General features: G+C 39.6%; 1 protein-coding gene across 1 annotated transcript; it reads left to right on the forward strand.

Moving 5' to 3' along the window:
* The first annotated feature begins 11904 nt into the window (after positions 1-11904).
* Positions 11905-21792, forward strand: lg18h5orf15 (linkage group 18 C5orf15 homolog). The gene is made up of 3 exons (XM_058415974.1): positions 11905-12038; positions 19422-20077; positions 21048-21792. The coding sequence occupies exons 1-3, from the start codon at positions 11933-11935 to the stop codon at positions 21177-21179; spliced, it is 894 nt and encodes a 297-aa protein (XP_058271957.1). The 5' UTR covers positions 11905-11932; the 3' UTR covers positions 21180-21792.
* The last annotated feature ends 2333 nt before the right edge of the window (positions 21793-24125 follow it).

Below are 24125 nucleotides of genomic sequence, written 5' to 3' on the forward strand. Positions count from 1 at the left end.
CATATACCATTTTGCATGTATCATATCATTTTGTGATTTTCAGGAAATGTTTGATCTCATTTGCATTGTATTTATTACCAACCCAGTTACCCTCAGTGGTGGCACAGCACTAAGATCAAGAGGGGGCCCTTCACTGTCTAGCTCACTAGCACTTTATTCCTACACCTTTTCTGCTTTTTTTGCGACTTCCCCTATCATTTTCCCTCGTCTTTCTTTTTAAAGGTGTTTTAAGTACAGTTTGACCTCTCTATGGTCTCACACAGAGAAACCCCAAAAGCGCACACACACACACACACACAGACAAAATACATCACTTTATACTATCTGTTGTGTTCATTTAAATAGTTAAGCATTCCGACTTAAGGCTACATGTGTAACTTCTGTTTATTTGTTTTTGGGAGGATCGTGTCATGCAAGGTTTGAGCTTTGAGCTGTTCTGAATATCTGAATATCTTTGTTGTATGATTAGTGTGTTGTTGTGTGTTGACACGCTGTATTTCTCCTGAAGGTTGTGGAATCAAAAAGTTACTGGTACGTTTAATATGAGCCAACAAAGGCAGCGGCACTGGCCACCAAACGACTTAATGGAAAATTCCTTGTCACTAAGTCACATGTAAATTAATGTCTTTTTACTAGCCAGGGCTTTTTACATTCTGTTTTAACTAATTGCATTTACAATTTATTGAACTCTTTATATTGTCAAAACAGAGGTTATGTTTGGTCTTATGAAGGTGTTTCAGTCAACATCAGGTGGTAATTTTGCTGCTGAGGACATAACTTCTAAAAGCAGGGTTTAGACTCTAAGTGCAGCTTCTCTGTTTTGTTACAGCACCACTGAGTACTTTAGGTCTTTAGGTGGAGGCACGCCGGGCCAAGGAGTCCAAGGTGGAGGCACACAGGGCCAAGGAGCCCAAGGTGGAGTCACGCAAGGCCGAAGAGCCAAAGGTGGAGGCACACAAGGCAGAGGAGCCCAAGGTGGAGACACACAAGGCACGCAAGGAGGCATGCAAGGCACCAAGTTATTTTGTACAAAGTTTCTAAATTCATTTGATTTAGTGGATTTGTGACCATGACACTCTTGCTTTAAAAATAATGTAAAGACGAGCCATGCAGTCCCTCAGCCACAACGTAGGCTACGGTTTTCTTTGCATCCAGAGGAGATGTACAGTGACATTTATATGGCTCTGACATCATCAGCCAGATGCCTGAAACTGTTTCGTCTTGCTCGGGAGAGGCTTCTTGAAAAATACATGTCTGTACTACAGCTCTTCCTTTCTGTCTTCCTGTTCTCTCTCTCTCTCTCTGTGATATGATTCAGTAATATGTTACTGAGCTCAATGATGTACTGTGACCTACTTACGCACATGTGCACTGTGTGTTTCTCTGTGGACAGTCTGGTGTATCGCTACAATCTAGGCTTTTCTAAAGGTCCAGAGAAATGCAATTACAAAAATAAAAACTGTATATATTGATGTAGACAGTAATTCAGTTTTTCCTAAAGTTTCTAAGCTAATTAGAATCATTTGCTGTCAATCAAATGACTCACTGGATAGTTTTTAAGCCTCTATATAGAGCACCATATGTAATCTAAGCCTAGTTAACAACCAGCTTCCTATAACAGCACTTCCTGTAGCATTTTATTTTTTATTAATACACATTCTTTACATTTACTGTACATATATAAGACGTTGTGTGCTCTGGGATTCATCCCGAACTGTGAATTTCAGGCTAAATGAAAGTGCTAGTAACTAAACAGCTCCTCAACTTGTCTCCATAATGCAGAATATTCAATTAAAAATGATTAATGCATGGTCATAATCATTTGAAAGGACAGCAGGCACACTGCATACCAGAATCTGTCTGTAAAAAAAAAAGAAGATATGTCTGTGTAGTCACATTGTGCTCTGTTTTTTCTCTAGTTTCAGGACATGCATGTATGTATCTATGTATGTATGTATGTATGTATGTATGTCACTTTATTAGGAACACATATACCAGCTCCTGTTGCTCTCAAGACAGTTTTTTGTGGCATGGATTCCACAAGATGTTGAAAACATGCCTGGTTCATGTTCTTATGATTGCATTCTGCAGTTCATGCAGGTTTTCCTTCTGCAAATATCCCATTCCACCACATCCCAAAAGATGTTCTAGTTGATTCAGATCTGCGGAAGGCCAGTGAAGATGACTGAGCTCATTGTCATGTTCCTGAAATCAGCTTGAGATGACTTTTTTTGCTTTGTTATGTATTATCGTGCTGGGTGTTGCCATTAGAAAGTAGGGTAAATTGTGGCCATGAAGGGATGCACATCAGGAACAATACGTATTAGATGAATGAGCAGTTGTAAAGGATTTTTTGACAGACAGACAGACAGACAGACAGACAGACTTTACTGATACTATTAGGGAACCCTAGGGGGTTTCGGGTTTCTTTATCAGCATTACTGCAGTCCCCAAACCAAAAATATACACAAAGGCGAAATAAAATTAATTAAGATCAAGTTCTGTATTAAAGTATACTATACTTTGCTGCTACACTACAATATAATAAACTATACTTAAATAATACTGATGAAAACTTGTTAATCGATACATTTTAATCATTGCTTAATGGTTTTGTCTGAGCAACATTTATTCTACCAAAACCAAAGGGTTCATAGCAGATCTTGTTTATAAATATAACATATGAATAAAATATTGATACTGCACTATATTATGATATAATATTCTATGGTATATTTTATCACACTATACTATCTAACCCCACAGTACACTTCTATACCACATTGCACCATGCCATATGTTACATTACATTTTACTATACTATACTACCATGATATACTGCACTACACACTACCCTACATAATAGCATATTATACTATACTATATCTCTGTACGGTCTACACCGAAGGTTTCATTTAGTAGCGATGATGAAATGCAATTTTTGGATGGCTAAATGCGGTTTGGATGATAAATCCTGTCACCTCACTGGGTTTTTCTTGGACTGGGATGATGTGCATTTGACCTGTGTGAACGCCTTCAAAATAATAATAATAATAATAATAATAATAATAATAATAATAATAATAATCTGGGAGTTGAAAATGCGATAGTCGATGCATGGTCAGAGGCTTCCATCCTTCTTGGCCACAAAGAAGAAGCTGGAAGCTGCCGTAAAGGTGGATGGTTGAATGAACCCCTGTTGTAATGGCTCACTGATGTACTCACCCATGGCCTTACATTCCGGAATTGAGAGGGGGTAGATTCTCCCCTTAGGTAGCTTGGCTCCAGGCAGGAGGTCAATCGCACAGTCCCATATTCTGTGTGGTGGAAGTATAGTGGCAGCAGTTTTGCTGAAAACATCCTGGAATTTTCTATACTCTTCTGGAAAGTTGAATTGGGTGGTGGGTGCCGAGCTCTCATTAGTGGTAGACCCCAGGACTGCAGTTTCTTGGGAAGGAACATGTGGTCATAGGCAGTGTTGTATGCAGTAGTCATTGCCACTGATCAGTGCTCCCTGAAATCCACCTAATGTTTGGTTGGTGTTTGGCCAGCCAGGGGCGTCCCAGGACGATGTCAACTGCAGACTCCTCCAGCACCAGCAGAGATACTGTCTCCTCATGAAGGCAGCAAATATGGAGGGTTAATTCCAGAGTTCTCCATTGCACCAATCCATTGCCCAGCGACTTTCCTTGAATAGTGGTGATCTGGTACCATGTGGAATTTCTTAGGCGAGGAATATTACAGGTTGACAGTAGACATGAAGAGTTGAAATTTCCAGATGAACCAGGATCGAAGAGGATTTGGACTGAGAAAGACCGAAGGGCATACATTAACACAGCATCATGATATCGTGGGTTAGTCACGACGGAATTGATATGGACAGTACTCACCACTGGGCGTGAAGGGCAGACTGGGCAGGTGTGAAGTAGATATTCATCCTCTCCACAGTACAAGCACAGCCTTTAGCGGATATGACGTTGGCATTCGTCAGCAGATAGGTGGTATTGAGCTGTGTGCATTGGTTCTGGTGCTGGGGAGCTGCTGGAGGGTGAGGTGTCCGAAGGAGTTTTTTCCTCGATGGAGACCATGAAAAGGTGTTGTGAAATATGCTGTGCTTTTAACATGAAGCTTAAATCGCCATCTGCCGTTCGATCTTGGGATTTAAACTGCGCCGGTAAGCTGACAAGAGTGCTATTTCTTTCCAGCTGTTGGAGGCTGCTAGCGTGTGGAATTGAAGGGTGCATTTGTGGATGGCAGAGATCGGATGACAGCAGAGAAATGATGAATGTGATTTTCGCACGGTCTCCAGAGAACTGGTGGGGAAGCATCTCAAAATACAGCTGGCACCGCGTCAGGAAACCATTTCACTCCAACACCTCACCCGAATACGCTGCTGGTGTGACCATAGAACAGGCGGAGGCAGATGAAGTGACTGAAGGGTGAAGCGAAGGGAAGAGGCGTGTTCGACGAATGGGTCCACAGTGGTAGGTTTTCCGGTCTCCATCTTGTAATTTGTAGAGGGGCTGTGCAGGAAGACCAAGAAGAAGCAGGTAAGTTAAAGTGCTCTTTTTTGTTCAAGCAGTGCTTAAAGAGCTCAAGAGCTCAAGCAGTGATGAGACGGTGAGGAAAACGTAATGTAACTGAAAATAAAGCACTCAGTGAATAAACAGAAACAGTCTTATCTGAAGCATCCGATGTCAGAACACAATCCAAAAGTCCCACGGGAGATGAGCTCAGCTGGAGTAGCAAAGGTAATCCACTAGTTCATGGGCAGGAAGAGAAGCCACAAAGCAAGTAACCCTAATACCAGCCAGTGAATCTGTGGAGTGAGGGTGCTTATATAGTGCGCTGGTGATTGGATGCAGGTGCTCAGTACTCTGGTGATTGGTTAAGTGGCTGTGGTTGGTGTATCCATGACACCAGGCAGATCACTGATTGTCTTTACATGGTTTCACAAATTCACTGTGAAATTCAGAATATGACCCTGGAGGTCTGTAAATAATAATCAGCAGAATTTACTTATTTTTTGTGGCTACATGTTTGTATAAAGAACTTTAAACATGTTGAATTTATGTCTATATTTCTGGGTAATCACTCTGTCCAGGGTGTATCCTGCCTTGATGCCCGATGATGCCTGAGATAGGCACAGGCTCCGAGTATAGATCGGATAAGCGGTACTCCCTGTTAGAAGACGTTGATGTAACAAGCTTATTTTATGACATCATCATCATTTGGTTTAATCCATGTTTCTGTTAAACCTAGTATATGGAACCCCAGTAACAGTTTCATGAACAATAAGCACTAATGTTTAGCAGTCCTAGCTTCAGATCATGTGCTATCTGTGCATTCACTGTAATCTAATTTTATGACAATCAGGTTACCAAAACTTGTAATATGTTTTTCTACATTTTGTAGAAAGGAACAGTCACAGTCTCAATATTGTGGAACCTGAGTGGTAACTGAAGTATTACTGGACGGCATTGTAAGTTGGTAAGAACATCTTTACGCTGTGCTCAACATGTTCAACACACAGATACTTCCAGTACACGCATGCAATGTAATGTTTAACGCCAGCATATTATGTATCACATCCTGCCTATTTAACATAAGCATATAAACATCTTGGACAACCATGACAACAATATTGCTTTTATATTTTTAAAGTTTTTTCTCTATGGAGTGCACATTATATCTGTAATGAACAATAATAAACTGGTTACATGCAGAAATAGGCATTCAGTCCATATCTGGAACTCCTTTTACTGCTTAACTTTTCATTCAGCTTTGCACACAGTCCCTGTAATGCATTGGCTTAATTATGATTAGTCCAGACCATGTGCATATTGGTACTGTTGTCTCATTGCCTGTATTGTTTGTTTTTGTTTCAAGAGGTTGAGTGATTTTGCTTTCAACTGTGTCCTTGTGGTTTTGTTCAACCGCAACTCTTTTACGTGTTTTGTCGAATTGCACTTTCTTCTGCATGTTGTGTGTGTGTGTGTGTGTGTGTTGTATACATCTCACGAAGATGGCTCCTAGTATATCTGTTTCCATTTGTTGTTTGTAGTGGTGTTTGAACCAAGTAGCTTTTTGGCTCTTTGCATTTTTACACAACAGTCCTTGGCTGCCATGTTCTCCTCTCCTTGTCCAGCACTCTTACACACTGTCCACGGAACAGTGGAGGTAAGTCTCTACCACTACATCGATCATGATGTGTTTTCATCATTGTTGTCCTTTTTTCCAGGTGTTGTCTGTGTTGCAGTTTTCCTGGATCTCCATGGCTTGGTAGGAGTGTGGTCTGCCAAGGAGCAATTCTGCAGGGGATGTTAGATCACTGTCAATGGGTGTCGCTCGCAACTGCAACAAGGCCACTTGTACATCTTCTTTGTGTTGTATTGTTTTTTTGATTATGGATTTAATATGTCTCACGTGCCTTTCAATAAATCCATTACTTTTTGGGTAGTGTGGGGAACTTGTGGTGTGTTTTATTCCCCAATCAACTATGAATTTTTTAAATGGTTGTCCTGTGTACTGTGATCCATTGTCTGTCATTATTTCATCTGGTCGACCAAATAAAGACATGTAACAATGCATTTTTTGTGCAACTGCATGGCTGCTTGCTGGAATGGGCATTTCATCAACCAAAGGATATTTGGAATACCTGTCCACAATAAGTAGGTACTGATGTCCATGAATCTCAAACAGATCAGATGCCAGGTACTGCCAAGGGTGCTTTGTGGGTGTTTTGTGTGGAATGAGCGGTTCTTTTGGTTGTGCGTCTTGTTGCTCTGCACAGGTACTACAAGACTTTGTAGTTTTTTCAATGTCTGTGTTTATCTTTGTCCAATACACACTCTCTCGAGTGTTATTTTGATACCTTGGTGGCCTGAATGGAGTTGAATCAGAATGTCAGTGGTCATAGATTCTAGAATAAGCACTTTGAATATAACTCCTGCTTCTATGGCACGTTCATCTCAGAAAGGCCAATAGCTGTGTAGGTCTTTTGGCAGGTCTTGTATACTATCTGGCCAGCCTTGATGGATGATTTCTTTTAATGCGCTGAGCTTGGGGTCCTTTGCAATATCAGTTCTGAGACACTCCTGTTTGTTCGGGGAGAAGTTTACAATTGCAACAGTATGCTGCTCAGGGTCTTCAAATTCTGTATCCAGTCCATCTATGCATTCATCAAGTTCAATGTCTTCATTGTTTTCAGGGTTTGGTAGGTGGCTGAGAGTGTCTGCAAGAATCATTTGGTTTCCAGGACGATACACAATGCTGTAGTTGTAACCCTACATCTTGATCAACATTCGCTGCAGCCTGGGAGGAGCAGGATGTAGAGGCTTTGTGTATATGGTGACGAGAGTAAACAAGCATCAAAAGTAACTGTTGTCTTTAGGGCTTCGAAGCACTTCTGACTTCTTCCCATGTCCACTGTGACTCGCTTTTCAGCTGCCCTCTCAGATTGTGGGCTTTATCTGTGAACATCGGAATGTAGGGTGACAGGTAGTTCATCAAGCCCATAAATCAATGGAGCATGCAACGTAACATATTGCATATCAAAACAGTGACAACTCATTATAGCTAGTAGACAGACAGTTTAGCCTGTTTGTCTGCTCTGGTCCATTGTTTTCAGAGAACATTTACTCACCCCTACAATGTTACTCAGTAACATCAGACTGACAGTCAGATATCATTAGCTCCAACATAGAAAAACTTCCTTTAATAACCAAAGCTTGCCTAGGACCCTGAGATTACTCGCTATGCCCAAAGCCCTGGACCCCAGTACACACCTTACCAGTGCTGCTGGATTCTCTAAAGGCAATTTCCATAGATAATTTTGCATGCTGTTATGTAGAATCTGCTATACCTAGAGCTCTTTCAGGGGGGCACAATGGCTTATTTGGAGTGGCCAGCAGATTCAACAGTTAACATGTATAACACTGCACAACATCACCATGTTGAAAAAAACATATTTTATCCTGCCCCAAATACCCGGCCATGGGTTTATGATGAGCCCTATGGCCCTTTAGGACCAGTAATTGTGTTGCTTCTTTCTTGGATTGAGTGTTCTGTGTAACCCAATATAACCTATCCTTAATATGGGTGGGATAGCACAAGATTAAGCCAAAATTGCTGACCATCTGTTACTTTTATTTAGTGAAAAACTGACATGGAGCTCACATCAACAGCCCCAGCCATCATCTCCCCATTCAACCCTGCACAAATTCCCCACTGTGGATCTCTACTGAAGGACCCATCCACAAACATTTCTTTTATTAATGCCTGAAATACCAGCAAAACCCTAGACAATTAGTGGGTGGGTGAGTGACTGCCATCACTACCCTCTGCTTTTTACCTCTGGAATGTTATTATGACTAACCATCAGATACTTATGAAATCCTTTTGTACACATCTCATCCTCTGCTAGCTGGATAGCTTTGTCCAGGGATGCCAGTTGGTGAGGATGGATCCACTCCACAGATCCTGCTGGCGGCTCTGCAATTACCTGCCCCAGCACCACCAGATCTAGAATTCCCTCAGCATCCAATTCTACATCCAGCATCTACTGCCAGTATCACCAGTAGCTGAGATGCTGGCTGCACTGGAGTGAGCCTTGGCCACACTGGAGATCGGGAGGGTTGAGTGGCAGGAGACCTCCCACAGGCTCCACTGACAACCATCCTTCTGCATGCTGGAATTGGACCATCATTGACTGAGCCTGACCCTTACTCTCCTCCCAAGGTGAATAACCCCTGGGTTGCTGGCTGAGCATTATATACCATGACCCCACACAAAGCCCCCACTGTCCAAGTTAATGGGTGGCCTGACTACTCTTCTGGACTCCAGGAGCACAGTGACTCTGGTTCGACTGTCAGTGCTGGTGATGTCTGCAAGGCCCCTGTTGCACAGGTGAAGATTGGTGTACAGGTGTTCCTATTAAAGTGGCCCATGAGTGAATATTATTAAAGATGTTGCTAATGACCATGAGATACCACAGGGATCTATATAACATTTTACATCTATTCGAACATAGTGGGCCAGGACTTTTTTGGTACAATCATTCTTGATTATGGTGTTATTATAGCATTGCAACCAAAAAAAAAAACAAAAACAAACAAAAAAAACATACTAATGACTCTTCCCTTGCATTATGCAACATCTCTGCAGCATTCTGATCTCACAGGATGATGTTCTTGCAAAATCATCCGACAATAGACTATTTACTAGCATCACAAGGAGAGTCCTGAGCACTGTACTGATGTTCTTGAGCCAACTGATAAGTTGAGTGATCTGCAAAATGATTAATATTCTAAATTCTAATAAAAGTTTATTCTTATTATCTGTGTAAAAGGTCATCATATAGCAAATTAATGTTAACAGGTGTAACAAAATAAAATGATGAGGTAGTCAAAAATCTTAATGAAAAAGTTAATTGCAGCATAGCAGTGACAAAATACATAAATTACTTTCAAAAACGTTCAGCTCTTTCAAACGAATGCAGGACAAGTCCTGCACAAACATTTTATACTGTTTCCTGTTTTCGAATTTTTGGGTTCACTTAGAAAAGAAGCCTGTGCCGCGCTGCAGCCACTACCTCTACTGATACAAGGCAATCTTTTTGCCAAAGAACCATGCAGAGAGAGTGATTGAATAGCGAAACTCCTTAAAATGTACTGGAATGAATAGGAAGTATTTATACAGAAGAAAAGTGTAATTATTCAGTGTTATCTAGACGTCAGCAGAAACAGACATGGTGGTTGACACATTCACTGGCAGTTTGGTGAGTTTATTACAAAATGATTATCTAAATTATGGAAGAAGGAACTGCTGCGTTTATCAAAACGGAACAGAAAGAATTTCTAGGACAAAGTATCTCACGGTCATAAGATAAGGTCATAAACAAATAGTATCACACATTCAGCCCAGGGCAGAGCTTGCCAAGATATATTTAGAATATATCATCCTGTTTGTAAGTTAAATTTAGCTTTAAATGCAAATTGAGTGTAAGAATTGTGTATCATCCAAATGGCAGGTAGTCTGTAAATGGTATTTGTGGTCACATACACCTTTTCTTTGTATTGTCACAAGCGTTATCACCCAAAAGTTCAGGTGATACTATTGTTTAAATGGTAATCATGCTCAGGTACACCCTTTGTTCAGAGATGGTCCTTGATGTCCTGCTGCCTCTCCCGTACTAAAATTAGTTATTCATTTAATTTTCTTAACATAATTCAATGATATGATATTATTCGGGAATGAGCTCTTTCTGACACGTACACTATATTGCCAAAAGTATTCGCTCACCCATCCAAATAATCAGAATCAGGTGTTCCAATCACTTCCATGGCCACAGGTGTATAAAACCAAGCACCTAGGCATGCAGACTGTTTTTACAAACATTTGTGAAAGAATGGGTCGCTCTCAGGAGCTCAGTGAATTCCAGCGTGGCACTGGATGGTTCCAGGATGCCACCTGTGCAACAAATCCAGTTGTGAAATTTCCTAAATATTCCACAGTCAACTGTCAGCTGTATTATAAGAACGTGGAAGTGTTTGGGAACGACAGCAACTCAGCCACGAAGTGGTAGGCCACGTAAACTGACGGAGCGGGGTCAGCGGATGCTGAGGCGCATAGTGCGAAGAGGTCACCAACTTTCTGCAGAGTCAATCGCTACAGACCTCCAAACTTCATGTGGCCTTCAGATTAGCTCAAGAACAGTGCGCAGGGAGCTTCATGGAATGGGTTTCCATGGGCGAGCAGCTGCATCCAAGCCATACATCACCAAGTGCAATGCAAAGCGTCGGATGCAGTGGTGTAAAGCACGCCGCCACTGGACTCTAGAGCAGTGGAGACGCGTTCTCTGGAGTGACGAATCGCGCTTCTCCATCTGGCAATCTGATGGACGAGTCTGGGTTTGGCGGTTGCCAGGAGAACGGTACTTGTCTGACTGCATTGTGCCAAGTGTAAAGTTTGGTGGAGGGGGGATTATGGTGTGGGGTTGTTTTTCAGGAGCTGGGCTTGGCCCCTTAGTTCCAGTGAAAGGAACTCTGAATGCTTCAGCATACCAAGACATTTTGGACAATTCCATGCTCCCAACTTTGTGGGAACAGTTTGGAGCTGGCCCCTTCCTCTTCCAACATGACTGTGCACCAGTGCACAAAGCAAGGTCCATAAAGACATGGATGACAGAGTCTGGTGTGGATGAACTTGACTGGCCTGCACAGAGTCCTGACCTCAGCCCGATAGAACACCTTTGGGATGAATTAGAGCGGAGACTGAGAGCCAGGCCTTCTCGTCCAACATCAGTGTGTGACCTCACAAATGCGCTTCTGGAAGAATGGTCAAAAATTCCCCTAAACACACTCCTAAACCTTGTGGACAGCCTTCCCAGAAGAGTTGAAGCTGTTATAGCTGCAAAGGGTGGACCGACGTCATATTGAACCCTATGGATTAGGAATGGGATGTCACTTAAGTTCATATGCGAGTCAAGGCAGGTGAGCAAATACTTTTGGCAATATAGTGTATCTTGGAGTGGAATCTGGGTAGAGGCAGTCTGTAATTTCTTACACAGGTCTGGGTCAAAAAAAAAGAGATTTCACTGTAAATCTAAATGTGCTATGAAACTCAGAACTTAAACACACACACACTATTTTCTCAGTTTTCTATTTCTCCATTGTGTTGTTTAACTTACACACAAAAATATACCAGCTCCACCATCACCAGCTGAAATGAGTAGAGAACTATCACACACACACACACACACACACACCATTTTCCATCTATTTTCTATCAAAAAAGTATAACTTTTGTTATTACAAGTTGCGACTTCGCCTCGAACGCAGCAGAATCCATCGCGAAATGACGTCACTGCTTGTTATGCGCGTAGTTGTTTGTTAGTCCCGCCCACTTCCCCACTCCAAACAGCCGGTTCAAGATGGCGACATTGACGAAGCAGAAGCAGAAAGATTCAAAAAGATTTTTAGTAGCTGTTTTGGCCGTTTTACAACTTACAGTAGTTACATGCACATTACCAGATACTGGTAAGTTATTATTTCGTGTATTTTCATTAAGCTTATTTTTGTTATGAATATTTATGAGTGAAGCGTCAAAATGTTCGGGGACCCGTCTATGTGTCTGCCCTGGAGGTCTGTAGACAACTCGCCTAGCTAACCTGACTGCGTATAAATGTGGCAGTTTGAATTTTTATTATTTTACTGTGAACATATTTTACCATGTTATTTTAGCTGTTTTAAAAGTCTCTGTCAGCAGTGCGCCAAAAATACTGTCATAATTTGAACTACTTGTAATTTTACTTAATGTTGGTCGCTAGCTAAATCATCTGGTCATTTCAAACTAGCAGACATATTTATATAAAGAGCTTTGTATTGCTCATATCATGTCTGGATTATCAAGTGTACAAGCGAATGCTGAGTTTTTGGACGTCAGTAATTAGCACTTTCTCTGGTAAGGTTAGTGCAGTAAGCGATAACACAACACGGCTGCTCTGGTACAGCAAAACAATCAGTGCTGGAGTGGTGTGAAATGTTCCCCAAGACCAGTGATTTCCAGTCCAACTACAGCTTAAAACCTGTCCATTTTTGAAAATACCAGCCCAAAAATACATACTGTGATAACTAATACAATAACAAACATAAAAAAACCCAAACAAATGGTTTAGTGCAAAGGGCACTATTTAGACACACACACACACACACACACACCATTAGCTACCTGTCTGTGTTTTGTTTAATTATCAAACATGACATCAGAATGTTATAGCAGAATAATAGCGTATAAACACACTTACCTTGTTATAGGGACTTAATGCAGAGAATCTTTGCAGAACTGAATTGAAATATTATAGAACTGGATGCTCTTCCATTCTTTTCAGTAGTACTTTCTATATTTACCCCACTTTGGCATGATGATGATAAAAACATTTACAGCTTTGCTAATAACTGTGATATTGGCTTAACGAGTACAAAGATTGCAACAACCTGCCAATCAAGATTGAAGTCTGATTGGACAGGACTCTCCTGAATCTTATTGGCTAAGCTGAACCATATAATTAAAACGTCAACATTACATATACTTTATTGTAAAGTCCGTTTGATTGGAAAATCTAATAAAATATCATGTTTATTGTCAAAAATAAAAACCTGCCAGTTGCATCAAAAACCATCCCAAATTTTATCAGCCAGTCCTGTGCATTTTTTTCCTGGTTAGACGTGACCAAAAGGAGCCCACTTGGGCAGGAACCTGCCCAATCTGGCAACACTGCCAATGATGAGGATTATTGTGGCTCGAAGTGTGTTCTTCTAATGACTACAGATTGTCGATGATGTAACGCGTGTCCTCTTTCTAACTGTTTATAGTTTATTGATAACATTGTCCACAACATGAGATCGGTCATGTTATCACTTAATTTATAGAAGCTATTAGCAATTGTTTTGTCACTAGCCTCTTTTTACGTTAAAAGAAACTAAAAAAAAAAACAGCTTACAGAATGTTACACACTGACACCTGACACTCCTTTCAAAAATGTCACATAAACATCTTAACAGAAAATGTCAAAATCAGTCATTAGACATTTTACTACCACCATAAACCACCATAAATTGTTGTTTTTAAACCACCATAAATTTTTAATTTATTTTTAATTTAGCTGTTGTAGTTAATCTTAACCCGGCAGATGTAACACACAAAATTCAAATAGTATTTTCACTTGTTGAACAGATAGAATATTTATTGCATATATTACTTATGTATATTAGTTTTGCACACCCCTGATTGTAAATAAAATAAACTATAGTTTCACCTTAAATAAATAAATAAAAAAAAAACAATTGATGTTTAAAAGCTATTGATGATTTTATTAAACTTTTAACATGTATGTAACATGTTGTGTAAATGTATAATGTATTTTTTACGTTGGTTATTGTGATTTGGAGCTATCAGGCTATCACACTTCAGGGGTGCAGAGCTTGTACGTTTTCCATGAAAGAATGCAGTTCCATATACACTGCCTAGTCAGTATAAGTCACACACTATAGTATTTCATCGGCCCACTTTTGCTTTGTTTACAGTAATTATCCATTGGAAGGCTCTTACCTATTTGCTAAGCTAAATCTAGGTGGTGACACGTTTTTTTGGCCAGACAGCGTATTTGAATGGGTATTTGAGCAAACTGAATGAGTTTCAGTTTGGAACTGAAAATGGGTTCTCAGATTGAGACTTCTGGTGTTCAAACATTAGTGGCAGAATAAACAGAATGCTGATTTCTAAAATGTGAATCGCACAATGCACATTTCTGTCACATTTCATCACGTTTGGTGTTGCTGCTGTCTCTGAACAGCGTGTGCACGCTTTGCATCTCTAATGGCTCGGGACAGTTTGGCCCTAGCTGTTCTTAAGGCCACCTTGTCACCTGCTCTAAAAGCATAGTCTCTGCACTTCAGCAGCGCACACAGCTTTGCAATCATACACGGCTTCTGATTGGAGCATGTGGTTATGGTGCTGTAGACAGTCATGTCATCATGCTTATATTGCTGGTCACTGATGTCATGTATTGTGAAATTGCTATCAGTTCCCTAAAAATGTGCCAGTCCATGTGCACAAAACACTCCTGAAGAGCAGAGATAGATTCTGATGGCCAGGTTTTCACCTGCGTCAGGACCTTTTTTAGTCTGTGTGCTGGAATTAGCATAACAGATGTTGTCCGAGTAGCCGAGGTGAGAGCGGGGCCCCACACAGTGCGCACCAGATATGTTTGTTTAAACAAGATCCAGCGGGTTCGCCCCTCAAAGCATTGATTTGCATTACTGAACTCTCCAGTGATGATAAACAGTCCATCGGGGTGAGAATTCTGCAGTTCGCTAATAGCCCCATAATGTTCACAAAGTGCCAATCCCAACAAATAGTATCAGAGAGTGGGGACTGCCCATTTGATGGCCAGATACTCTTTTCTATTGTGCTGTACATAGTCTCTTGCACCAAGAGCTTGTAGCTGATGCACAACATAGGGTACTTCTCCCCATCCACCAGTATAGGAAAGGACAGCCCCCAGCCCACTGTCCAAAACATCAGCCTGCAAAATAAAGGTGAGAGAGAAGTTGGGAGAATGTAAGAGTGGTCTGCCACAGAGTGCAGAATTACCTGAATAAAAGCATTTTGTCGTGGCTCCATCCACTGCAGTGGATCTGCTGCCCCCTTTTTAGTACTGTTAGTCAATATCATGGTGACATACAAGTAATTAGGTTCAAATTTATTAATGGAAATTATTTTAATCTAGATTGGCAGTGTGTGGGAGAACAATTGGTGTAAGGCAAAAGGAATAGAAAAGGCAGTTTTTCCACAGAACATGAGAGTGAATGGGATCTGCCAAATATCTCTTTGTAAAGCCCAGTGTCTAATAAAAGTGAGCCACACCTAATTAATTGAACAGTTTCTGCAGTTCCATATCTAAATTCCACACAAAACTTCAACAAATTGTCTGCTTTGTTAACAAGGACACAGGACACAGTTTGCCCCCATATCAAGTATGGCCAAAAGCTCCTCCAGAACCATCTGTTTTTTGTGCTTGGGCCTATTGGGCTGGTGTGTACCATCACCCTGGAGGGGCATCACAGTTTTTATTTTCAGTGAGTTTTGTGTGACTGGATTGGGATGGGAACCTATTGGAAAATTCAGCTTGCAACTTGGCAACCTGTGTGATTTGGGATGGGAAGAGGTCTCCAGAAGGGACTAAGGTGGATTGAGCCACTGCATTTGCTTTACCTCCAAATCAAGCTCTCCACTGTGTCTGTGTGTTCTGCATCACATGGTATGCCTTTTTCTTTAAATATTGCAAAATAGGGGAACAAGAGCACTTCAGTGTGCTGAACTCACAGACCTTCAGTTCAGTTTTATTTGTATAGCGTTTTAACATTGAACACTGTTGCAAAGCACCTTTACAGGAAAAATATAGATTCAGGATATAAACTACACATTTGTAAATTTGTAAAATGTATACCTAATGAGCATGCCAGATGTGACAGTAGGGAGAAACCTTGACATGAAGCAGACTCAAAAATCCCATGCTTATCTGGATGACACCAGACAGTGCAATTATTATAAAAATAATTCTTTGTACTGTATGGTCAAGAATTGTTTAATCACATGAAGTCTGATAACATGAAGTCTTGTCACAGTCATCAATAACATGAAGTCTGTCTTGTTATAAAATGAAGTTCATCATTCATCATTTGTTCAGAAGTGGCCATGGCAGTTGTAGTCGTTGGCCATTAGATTGCCAGGTTTTAAATTTATATTATGAACTTTTTTGTCCAATATTTTCGATTTTGCCGATTGAATGATTAATGAAGTCATCTCTGCTGCATATTAGTGTGCATGTTTCATGCTTGTGTGAACTAGGGTGGAGTAATGTGGTGATCGAGCAACACTAAAAGATTTTCTATAAAGTATTCCCAATTTTCTTCTGAAATACTTCGTTTGACACAAAAAATCTATATTTAATTCTATTTAATTCAAACAGTTTAAGATCAAGTGTGATGATCATTATGAGCGGGTCCTAGTTCTGTCTGCCATGGATAGTTGCTATTGTCAGGGGGTCCTCTGTAATATAATTCAGAATATTGTAGGCCCAGGAGTTCTGTAAATGATAGATTTTACTCAGTAGATTATATACTAAAATGTTATGCTTAGATTATCATCATAAATAACTGGCACCTTCTCCCAAACCTGTTAGACAAGGGAGATGGATAGGCCTTTTACTATCTTTATTTTATGATGTGTAATCATTTGGTTTACTCCATTTTTTTCTTACAAATTACACACCGAATTCTTGACTAGTAATAATTTTATTAACAAAAAGTACCTTGGATGTTTAACAGTCCTTGATTCAGATCAGAAGTTTTTGGCTGTGCATTCACTGTGATCTAAAAATATTAATTATATCAGGTTACTCAAACAAACTTTGCTTGTTTCTAGATTTTTGTAGCTTTTGGGACAGACACACTCTCAAACTCATTACAGCTAGCAGATAGTTGGATTAGCTTGTCTGCTCCCTGGCTTTGCTCTGGATTGTCACCAATTAACTAGGCCTGCTCTGAGTCACTGTTCTATGCTGCAAGAACATTATTGAGCATGTCTGGGGTAAGATGAAGGAGGAGGCATTGAAGATGAAACCAAAGAATCTTGATGAACTCTGGGAGTCCTGCAAGAATGCTTTCTTTGCCATTCCAGATGACTTTATTAATAAGTTATTTGAGTCATTGCCGAGACGTATGGATGCAGTCCTCCAGGCTCATGGGAGTCATACACTATATTAATTCTTTTTCCACTGCACCATGACTTTATGTTCTGTACTGTACATTATTTCTGTTAAGTGACAAGACTTTTGTCTAAGTAAAGTCTGACCTTTCTGTCCTAATTAAATAATTAAAAATCACAGCATGATAAGATTTTATTTTGGTAAAGTAAGGCTAATCTAGGGGCCTTTGCCTTTCATATAAGCCACTTCTGATTCCAAATGATCAACTAGAAGTCAAGTTATTATTTGTTGTTCCTACAACTTGGATAGGCGACAAGACTTTTGTCAGGGTGTGTACACCTAACTAGTATTGGCGGATTCCTTAAAGTCCTAGCTAATTTCACATACCTTAAGATACAGTCTCTTACCAGAGCTCTTTCAGGATTGTAAGTGGGTGTTTCACTGAGCAGAGCAAACCTTTTAGATATGTGAAATGCAGAGGGCTGGTGCTCCTGTGGGTGAGCCTTAGTGTTAGCTTTTGGCTTTGCTTCAGAAAACAAAAGCGTTCTTTAAAAAAATTATATGTGGTAGGTGGAAAAATTGAAAAATGCAGCACAACGGCTGCACATAATTGTTGACAAACAAGAAAAATAAAACGGTATAATTTAAACTCTGACACAGGAAGAAAAATTGACACAGGCAAACAAATTAGACATAAAATGTTATCAGCTTTAATATTCCTTTGAACTGATTGCCTTTAATCATCACAGTACTTGTATGTATAGTAACTATACTGTGTGCAAAACTATTAGGCAAATGAGTATTTTGACCAAATCATCATTTTTATGCATGACATTTTTAAACATGAATGCTTTTTGCATTTAAGCATATCAGGTGAAGTGTATTTATGTAATGAGGGAGGGTGTGGCCCAACAGGGTCACAAGAAATGTGTTGAGAAAAAAGATGCAAATTAACTACCAAAGATTTGAGAAGAAACAAACGTGAAGATACTGGGAACTCATTATCCTCCAGTGCGGTCATATTCCTGAACTGCAACCTACCTGGAGTCCCCAGAGGTACACAGTGTTCTGTGCTCAGAGACAGGGCCAAGGTAAGGAAGGCTGAAACCTGAAAACCACAGAATACGACACATAAGCTGAAACGTCAAGACTGGGCCAAAAAATATCTAAAGACAGATTTTACAAAGTTCTTTGGACCGATAGGATGAGAGTGACTCTTGACAGACCAGATTGATGGGCACATGGGTGGATCAGTAATGGGCACAGAGCTCCACTTTGACTCAAGGAGCAAGGTGGGCAGGTATGGGCTTGTATTATTGAAGATGAGCTAGTTGGACCATTTCTGGGTGAAGATGGACTCAAAATCATCTCCCAAATCTACTGCCAGTTTTAAAAAGTGGTACAGGAAAAAGTGCATCTTTCAAGAAGGCCATGATATTTATGTAGGACAATGCTCCATTACATGCATTGAAGTACTCCACTGCGTGGCTAGCCAGTAAAGACATATATGGCCCCCTTCCTCACCTGACCAAAACCCTACTGAGAACATGTGGGCTCTTCTTAAATGGGAGATTTACAGTGAAGGAAAATAGTACACCTCTCTGAACAGTGTCTGGGAAGCTATGGTTGCTGCTGCACAAAAAGTTGATCCTCAACAGATCAAGAAACTGACAGACTCCATGAATAGAAGGCTTATGGGTGTCATTGAAAAGATGGGTGGCTATATTGGTCACTTTTTTTTTCTTTTTTTTTTGAAATGTCATAAATGTTTATTTGTACATTTTGAGCTTTTTGTTTATTATTCTCACTTTAACTGATGAAAATAAACAAGTGAGATGATAAGTCTGTTGTTTTTCCATTTAGTTGCATAATAATTCTGCACACTGATAGTTGCCTAATAATTGGGCACACGTAGATATTCTCCTAAGAAAGCCAAAACCTCACTTTTACTTCCTTAAATATTCAGGTTTGAGTTTTTTTTACATTTTGGATTAACTGAGACCACTGCAGTTGTTTAATAATGAAATTAATCCTCAAAAATACAACTTGCCTAATAATTGTGCACACAGTGTATGCATTAATGTATGCAAGAGGAATCTTTTCTAGATTTCATTTCATAATAATTTTTTGCTGAAACTGTGTTCTTTTTCAGATGAAGCTCCTGTGCCAAAAGAATTAGAAACCATCCAAACTAATACCACTGCCCCACAATCCGTATCAAACAATAACAGGAACATTTCAGAAACCCAAAACTTGATGAAATCGAGCAAAGTGAATATTGCTCCTCTAACTACCAGCACTGCAACAGTGGACCCAACAACAGCACCCACCAAACCAACCAGTGCAGCTGAGATGACTCCTGAAGAACCCAAACCTGTTGAATTAAACCCAAATGTGCCAAAGTCAGCTAACCTTCCTGAACACAAGCCACCTATCATCACTGACTTGGCTGAAGATCAACGTCTTAATCTCGATTTTGAATCCACCACTTCTCCTTTTGAGATGGGCACAAACGATAATGTGGGCTATGATGATGATGATGACGATGATGATGATGATGAAGGTGATAACTATGGTACACTTGCAGAGAATGATCAGCAGGACGAAAGCCAGGCCTTTCAGGACGATTCCAATTATATCAAGGATATTGCTAAAGACCTGTCTGAGAGGCCTGGAAAAATTGATATTCACATGAAGGACACCACCATCTATGCCACTCAAGATGAAGACTCGCATTTCTTCTTTCACCTGGTGATCATTGCTTTGTTGGTGGCCATAGTGTACATCACCTACCACAATAAAAGAAAGGTATGTCAGTTTTTTGCCTTAATCTAACAAGTCACCTTTTGGTACATGGTTGTGGAAAGTGGCAAATTCACTTAATAGATGAAATATTGTGGGTTTGCAGAATCACAGTCCCAGTGCAGATTTCTACCACCATAAAAGAAATTGCTTGTGGCACATAGGACTGTACCAAAACGTGTTTGTACACTTTTTATATATATACTGTATGCCAATGAAAGTTAAATTGAATAACCTTGATTATCCTGTTACATTGGCACCGGTTGAGTGGTGGGATATATTAGGCACCATGTAAACAGCTGCTTTTTGAAGTTGATGTTTTAGAAGCAGGAAAATGGCAAGCATAAGGAACTGAAGCACTTTAACATGGGTGAAATTGTGATTGCTGTGATTGCTCTTCAGCGGGTTTGCCCATTGTGAATTGACGTTGAATTGATAAAAGTATTATATGTGGTGTATTTGGTTTGCCTTGGCATTTAGTGATCAGTCAGGGGACATCACAGAACATTTTTGGCCATCAGACATATATGTGTGGGTTGGTTGGTGGTCAAATATGCTATTAGAGTAGTTTCTGATTTTCTTCAACTGCCAACATTAATCATGAAATATGTCTAGATTGCAGTCATTTTGTGGCATCTGTTAATTAATGTGACAATGTGCACAAGGCTTAGATCACCAAGCATCACCAGTTAATGGGTGGTATTGGAGCATAACTTTTTTACATGAGCATTGGTAAATGAGCGAGATATAGTGCCAATAAAGAGGCTATTGAAGCATCCCTTATTATTTGCATTTATTATTACCACTGTTTTCATCAAAATAGTACATTTAACATAAGATCAGAATTTTCTTCTGATTTAGATTGAGATCCATTTAGCTGTCTGTTAGATACAATCCAGTTTTGTTTTTAATGACTCATTCTTTCATGTAGATATTGATCTGCTTATTGTTTTTTGTAATTACTTTGTCTATACAGATCATGCTCCTGGCTCAGAGTCGACGCTGGAGGGAAGGCCTTTGCACCCGCAGCATAGAATACCACCGGCTTGACCAGAATGTTGATGAGGCAATGCCTTCATTGAAGATGACCAACAATTATGTCTTTTAAACACCCACATACCAGAATTTAAAAATTATCATTATAATCTTTAATGATAGAGCTGAGTTTATTAATTGTGAATGCAAACTGCTGATTTTTATTTAATGCACATGATTCTTTGTGTATTTAAAGTTGATCAAGAAACCTTGTTTATTTAGTTTTCCTTATCCTCAGTCTCTTGGTTTAATTATCTCAGTTTTCTTTACTGTTTTTCAGATATTTCAGGGACCTGCTAATATTTTTTCCCACGGCTTTGAAGGGGCTAGGTCACGTTATTTAAGTAGTGTACTGCATATAAACTTAATATTGAATGTAACCAGCACTAGAGCATATATTTAATTTTAGTTAATTAACATAGACCCAAATGAATTCCACCACCCTGGAATTCCAAGGTCAAATTTTATAGTTAATGGGAAGATGACCAATTTCCTGGTTGTAATTTGCTGACTCACAGATTTGCTTTATAGTTTTCATATCACTTGCTTATTTGCATCAATAATTTCAGTGATTTTTCAATATGTTATGTTTGTTTTAAAGAATACAAGAAAAGTAGATTTATTATGCAGTCTTGGGGCTGGACCCTTTGTTATTTTTTTGGTGACATTAAATGTATTTACTAGTACATTTGCCTAATATGTAAATATAAGGTTGCCTTTAAGTTACTGGACAGTGATAAATTTAACTCGCTCTATATTCATCTGTAATTTGTGGGCCAGTAAAGAATAGGCAGAAGTGGTGTATCAGAAACATTGTACATAGGGACCCTGACAGACAGACAGCAAATATGCTTCAGTATCCACAAAGTTAATAAGGCACAGGAAGACATTTATTTGCACTGCTCATATAAGGCAAATCCCCTTATGTGCACAAGAAGATATACTAAGCTAGCCTAATTTATTATTTTTTTTTAAATTACTTTGTTATTGTATCTTTTACAGTATGCAATACAAATACATGATACTGCATACATACCTGCAGTAGCAATAAGCTTATTTTGCACAGGTTTATGTGAAGTTAAGGTTTTAAGCATTGTGTAACATTACTATCTGTCATATAATACTGTCAGTCTGATCCATCTGTCAGTCAAGATGGAAATTACAGCTTCTACACCTTTACAATAGGCATTAACTCTCAGTGCATAGTATTTAAGTCTGAAAAGGGGGTCTAGAACAAGTGCTTGGAACCTTCTTGTTTTCCTCCTCACTAAAATGAGATACATACCAAAAGGCCTGGCACAGACATGAAAGGTTGTCAGTATTTTGTAAACTGTCCCACTATCCAGGCAAGACCGATGAACCCAGTCAACCTGATGGTGGCAGTATAGCACAATACTTTATTATTATTATTATTATTTTTTATTTAAGCCACATTTCAAAAACCTTTAGCCCTAGGGACAATATTATTCTTTCTTCTGATTACTTGACTCGTTCCAAACAAATTGGCAATTGGGACCATTGCAGTTGCTATTGCAATCAAGGCCTAGGATGTTTTGGAAATATCTTAACAAAATTTGTGCCAAAATACTGAAGAGCATCTGGCCTGCAATAAAATCTTGAATTGTACGGCCATCCATCAGGACATCATCTAGTACCCCGAAACAACACTTAATGATCTAATTGTCTGCTTCTCTACCTATGGTTCACACCACATAAATCTTTTTCTTGTAATATTTATTTGTACTATTCATTTTTTCTAATGTGCAAAATCTATTTTTGGGACCATGTCCTAGGTTTTTTTCTTAACAATTGATGTCAGTTTAGTAAAACTTCAATTTATATAAGACTTTTAACAATGTGTATTGTCACAAAGCAGCTTTACAGAAATCTGAACATAGTTTTAATTAATCCTTGATTAGCAAGCTAGAGGTGATGGTGGCATGAGAAAGAAACCTCGAGAGGAACCAGATTCAAAGGGTTCTTATTCTCTTCTGGGTGACAGTGGTTAGTACAATTTTATTCATCATTTAGCTACAGGTTTATACTATACATATGAGCATTGTTTGGTCAAGAATCTTGAGTAATTTTTTCCCCTGCATGTACAGACTTCAGGCTATCCAACTATGAACATTCATAAGTTGTGCAGCTGCATTTTGGATCATTTGCAGAGGACGAATTTCATTTAGAGGTACACCTGCCGGTATAGAGATGCAGTAGTCCAGTCTCTTAATGACAAGAGCCTGAACAAGCACCTGAGCAGCCTGGTCAGTTCATTAGCCCTCTCTTGTCTACACTGCATTGGGTCCCAGGAAAAATCTTCGTTGATTATAAAATTCTACTAATGACCTATAAAGCACTGTATTTTTTCATAATGTATTGCCAAAACAAAATTCTGGCCCTTGATCTGCTACACATGCTTTGATGAAATGGTTCAGGCTCTTTGTTGGTACCTTGAATAATATAGGCTACAACTTGAGTCAGATATTTATTATAAATCCCCACAGTCTAAAAACTGTTGTTCATGGCTCAAACACAGTCTAAATCTAAGTAGTCTAGGTTGATGTATATTTGTATGTTTATTAAAAAAAAAAAGTTCATTAGATTTTTAATATTATATGTGGGCGGGGAGGGGTGGGAGACTGTCAGAGGCAGATTAATTGTTGAATGGCCTGGGGGAACTGTTCTTGTGCCTGGATGTCCTGGTGCATAGTGCACTGCAATGCTGGCCAGAGGGTAAAAGATAAGAGAGGGGGTGGACATGGTGTGTCTGGTCAAGACTTGCCTACATGTTTCTTCATTCTGGGTGTATACAGTTTTTGGAAGGTCGGCAAAGTGTCCAATTTGGTGGCTGAGCAGAAACAAACCATGATGGAAGTACACGACAGACTAGAGTAAAACTTTGTTAGCAGCACCTATGGCAGGTAGAATTTCCTCTAATAAGAACACCCTCTGTTAGACATTCTTTGCAATGGAGTCAGTGTATGTCTCCCACTTCAGGTCCTGATCCTTGCATAAATCT

This window comes from Hemibagrus wyckioides, linkage group LG18, assembly GCF_019097595.1.
Source record: "Hemibagrus wyckioides isolate EC202008001 linkage group LG18, SWU_Hwy_1.0, whole genome shotgun sequence".
NCBI classification, from domain to species: Eukaryota; Metazoa; Chordata; class Actinopteri; order Siluriformes; family Bagridae; genus Hemibagrus; species Hemibagrus wyckioides.

Coding starts and splice junctions, on each gene's coding strand:
- lg18h5orf15 (XM_058415974.1), top strand. CDS start 11,933: ATGGCGACATTGACGAAGCAGAAGCAGAAAGATTCAAAAAGATTTTTA. Junction 12,039..19,421: donor ATGCACATTACCAGATACTG/GTAAGTTATTAT, acceptor GTTCTTTTTCAG/ATGAAGCTCCTGTGCCAAAA. Junction 20,078..21,047: donor CCTACCACAATAAAAGAAAG/GTATGTCAGTTT, acceptor TTGTCTATACAG/ATCATGCTCCTGGCTCAGAG.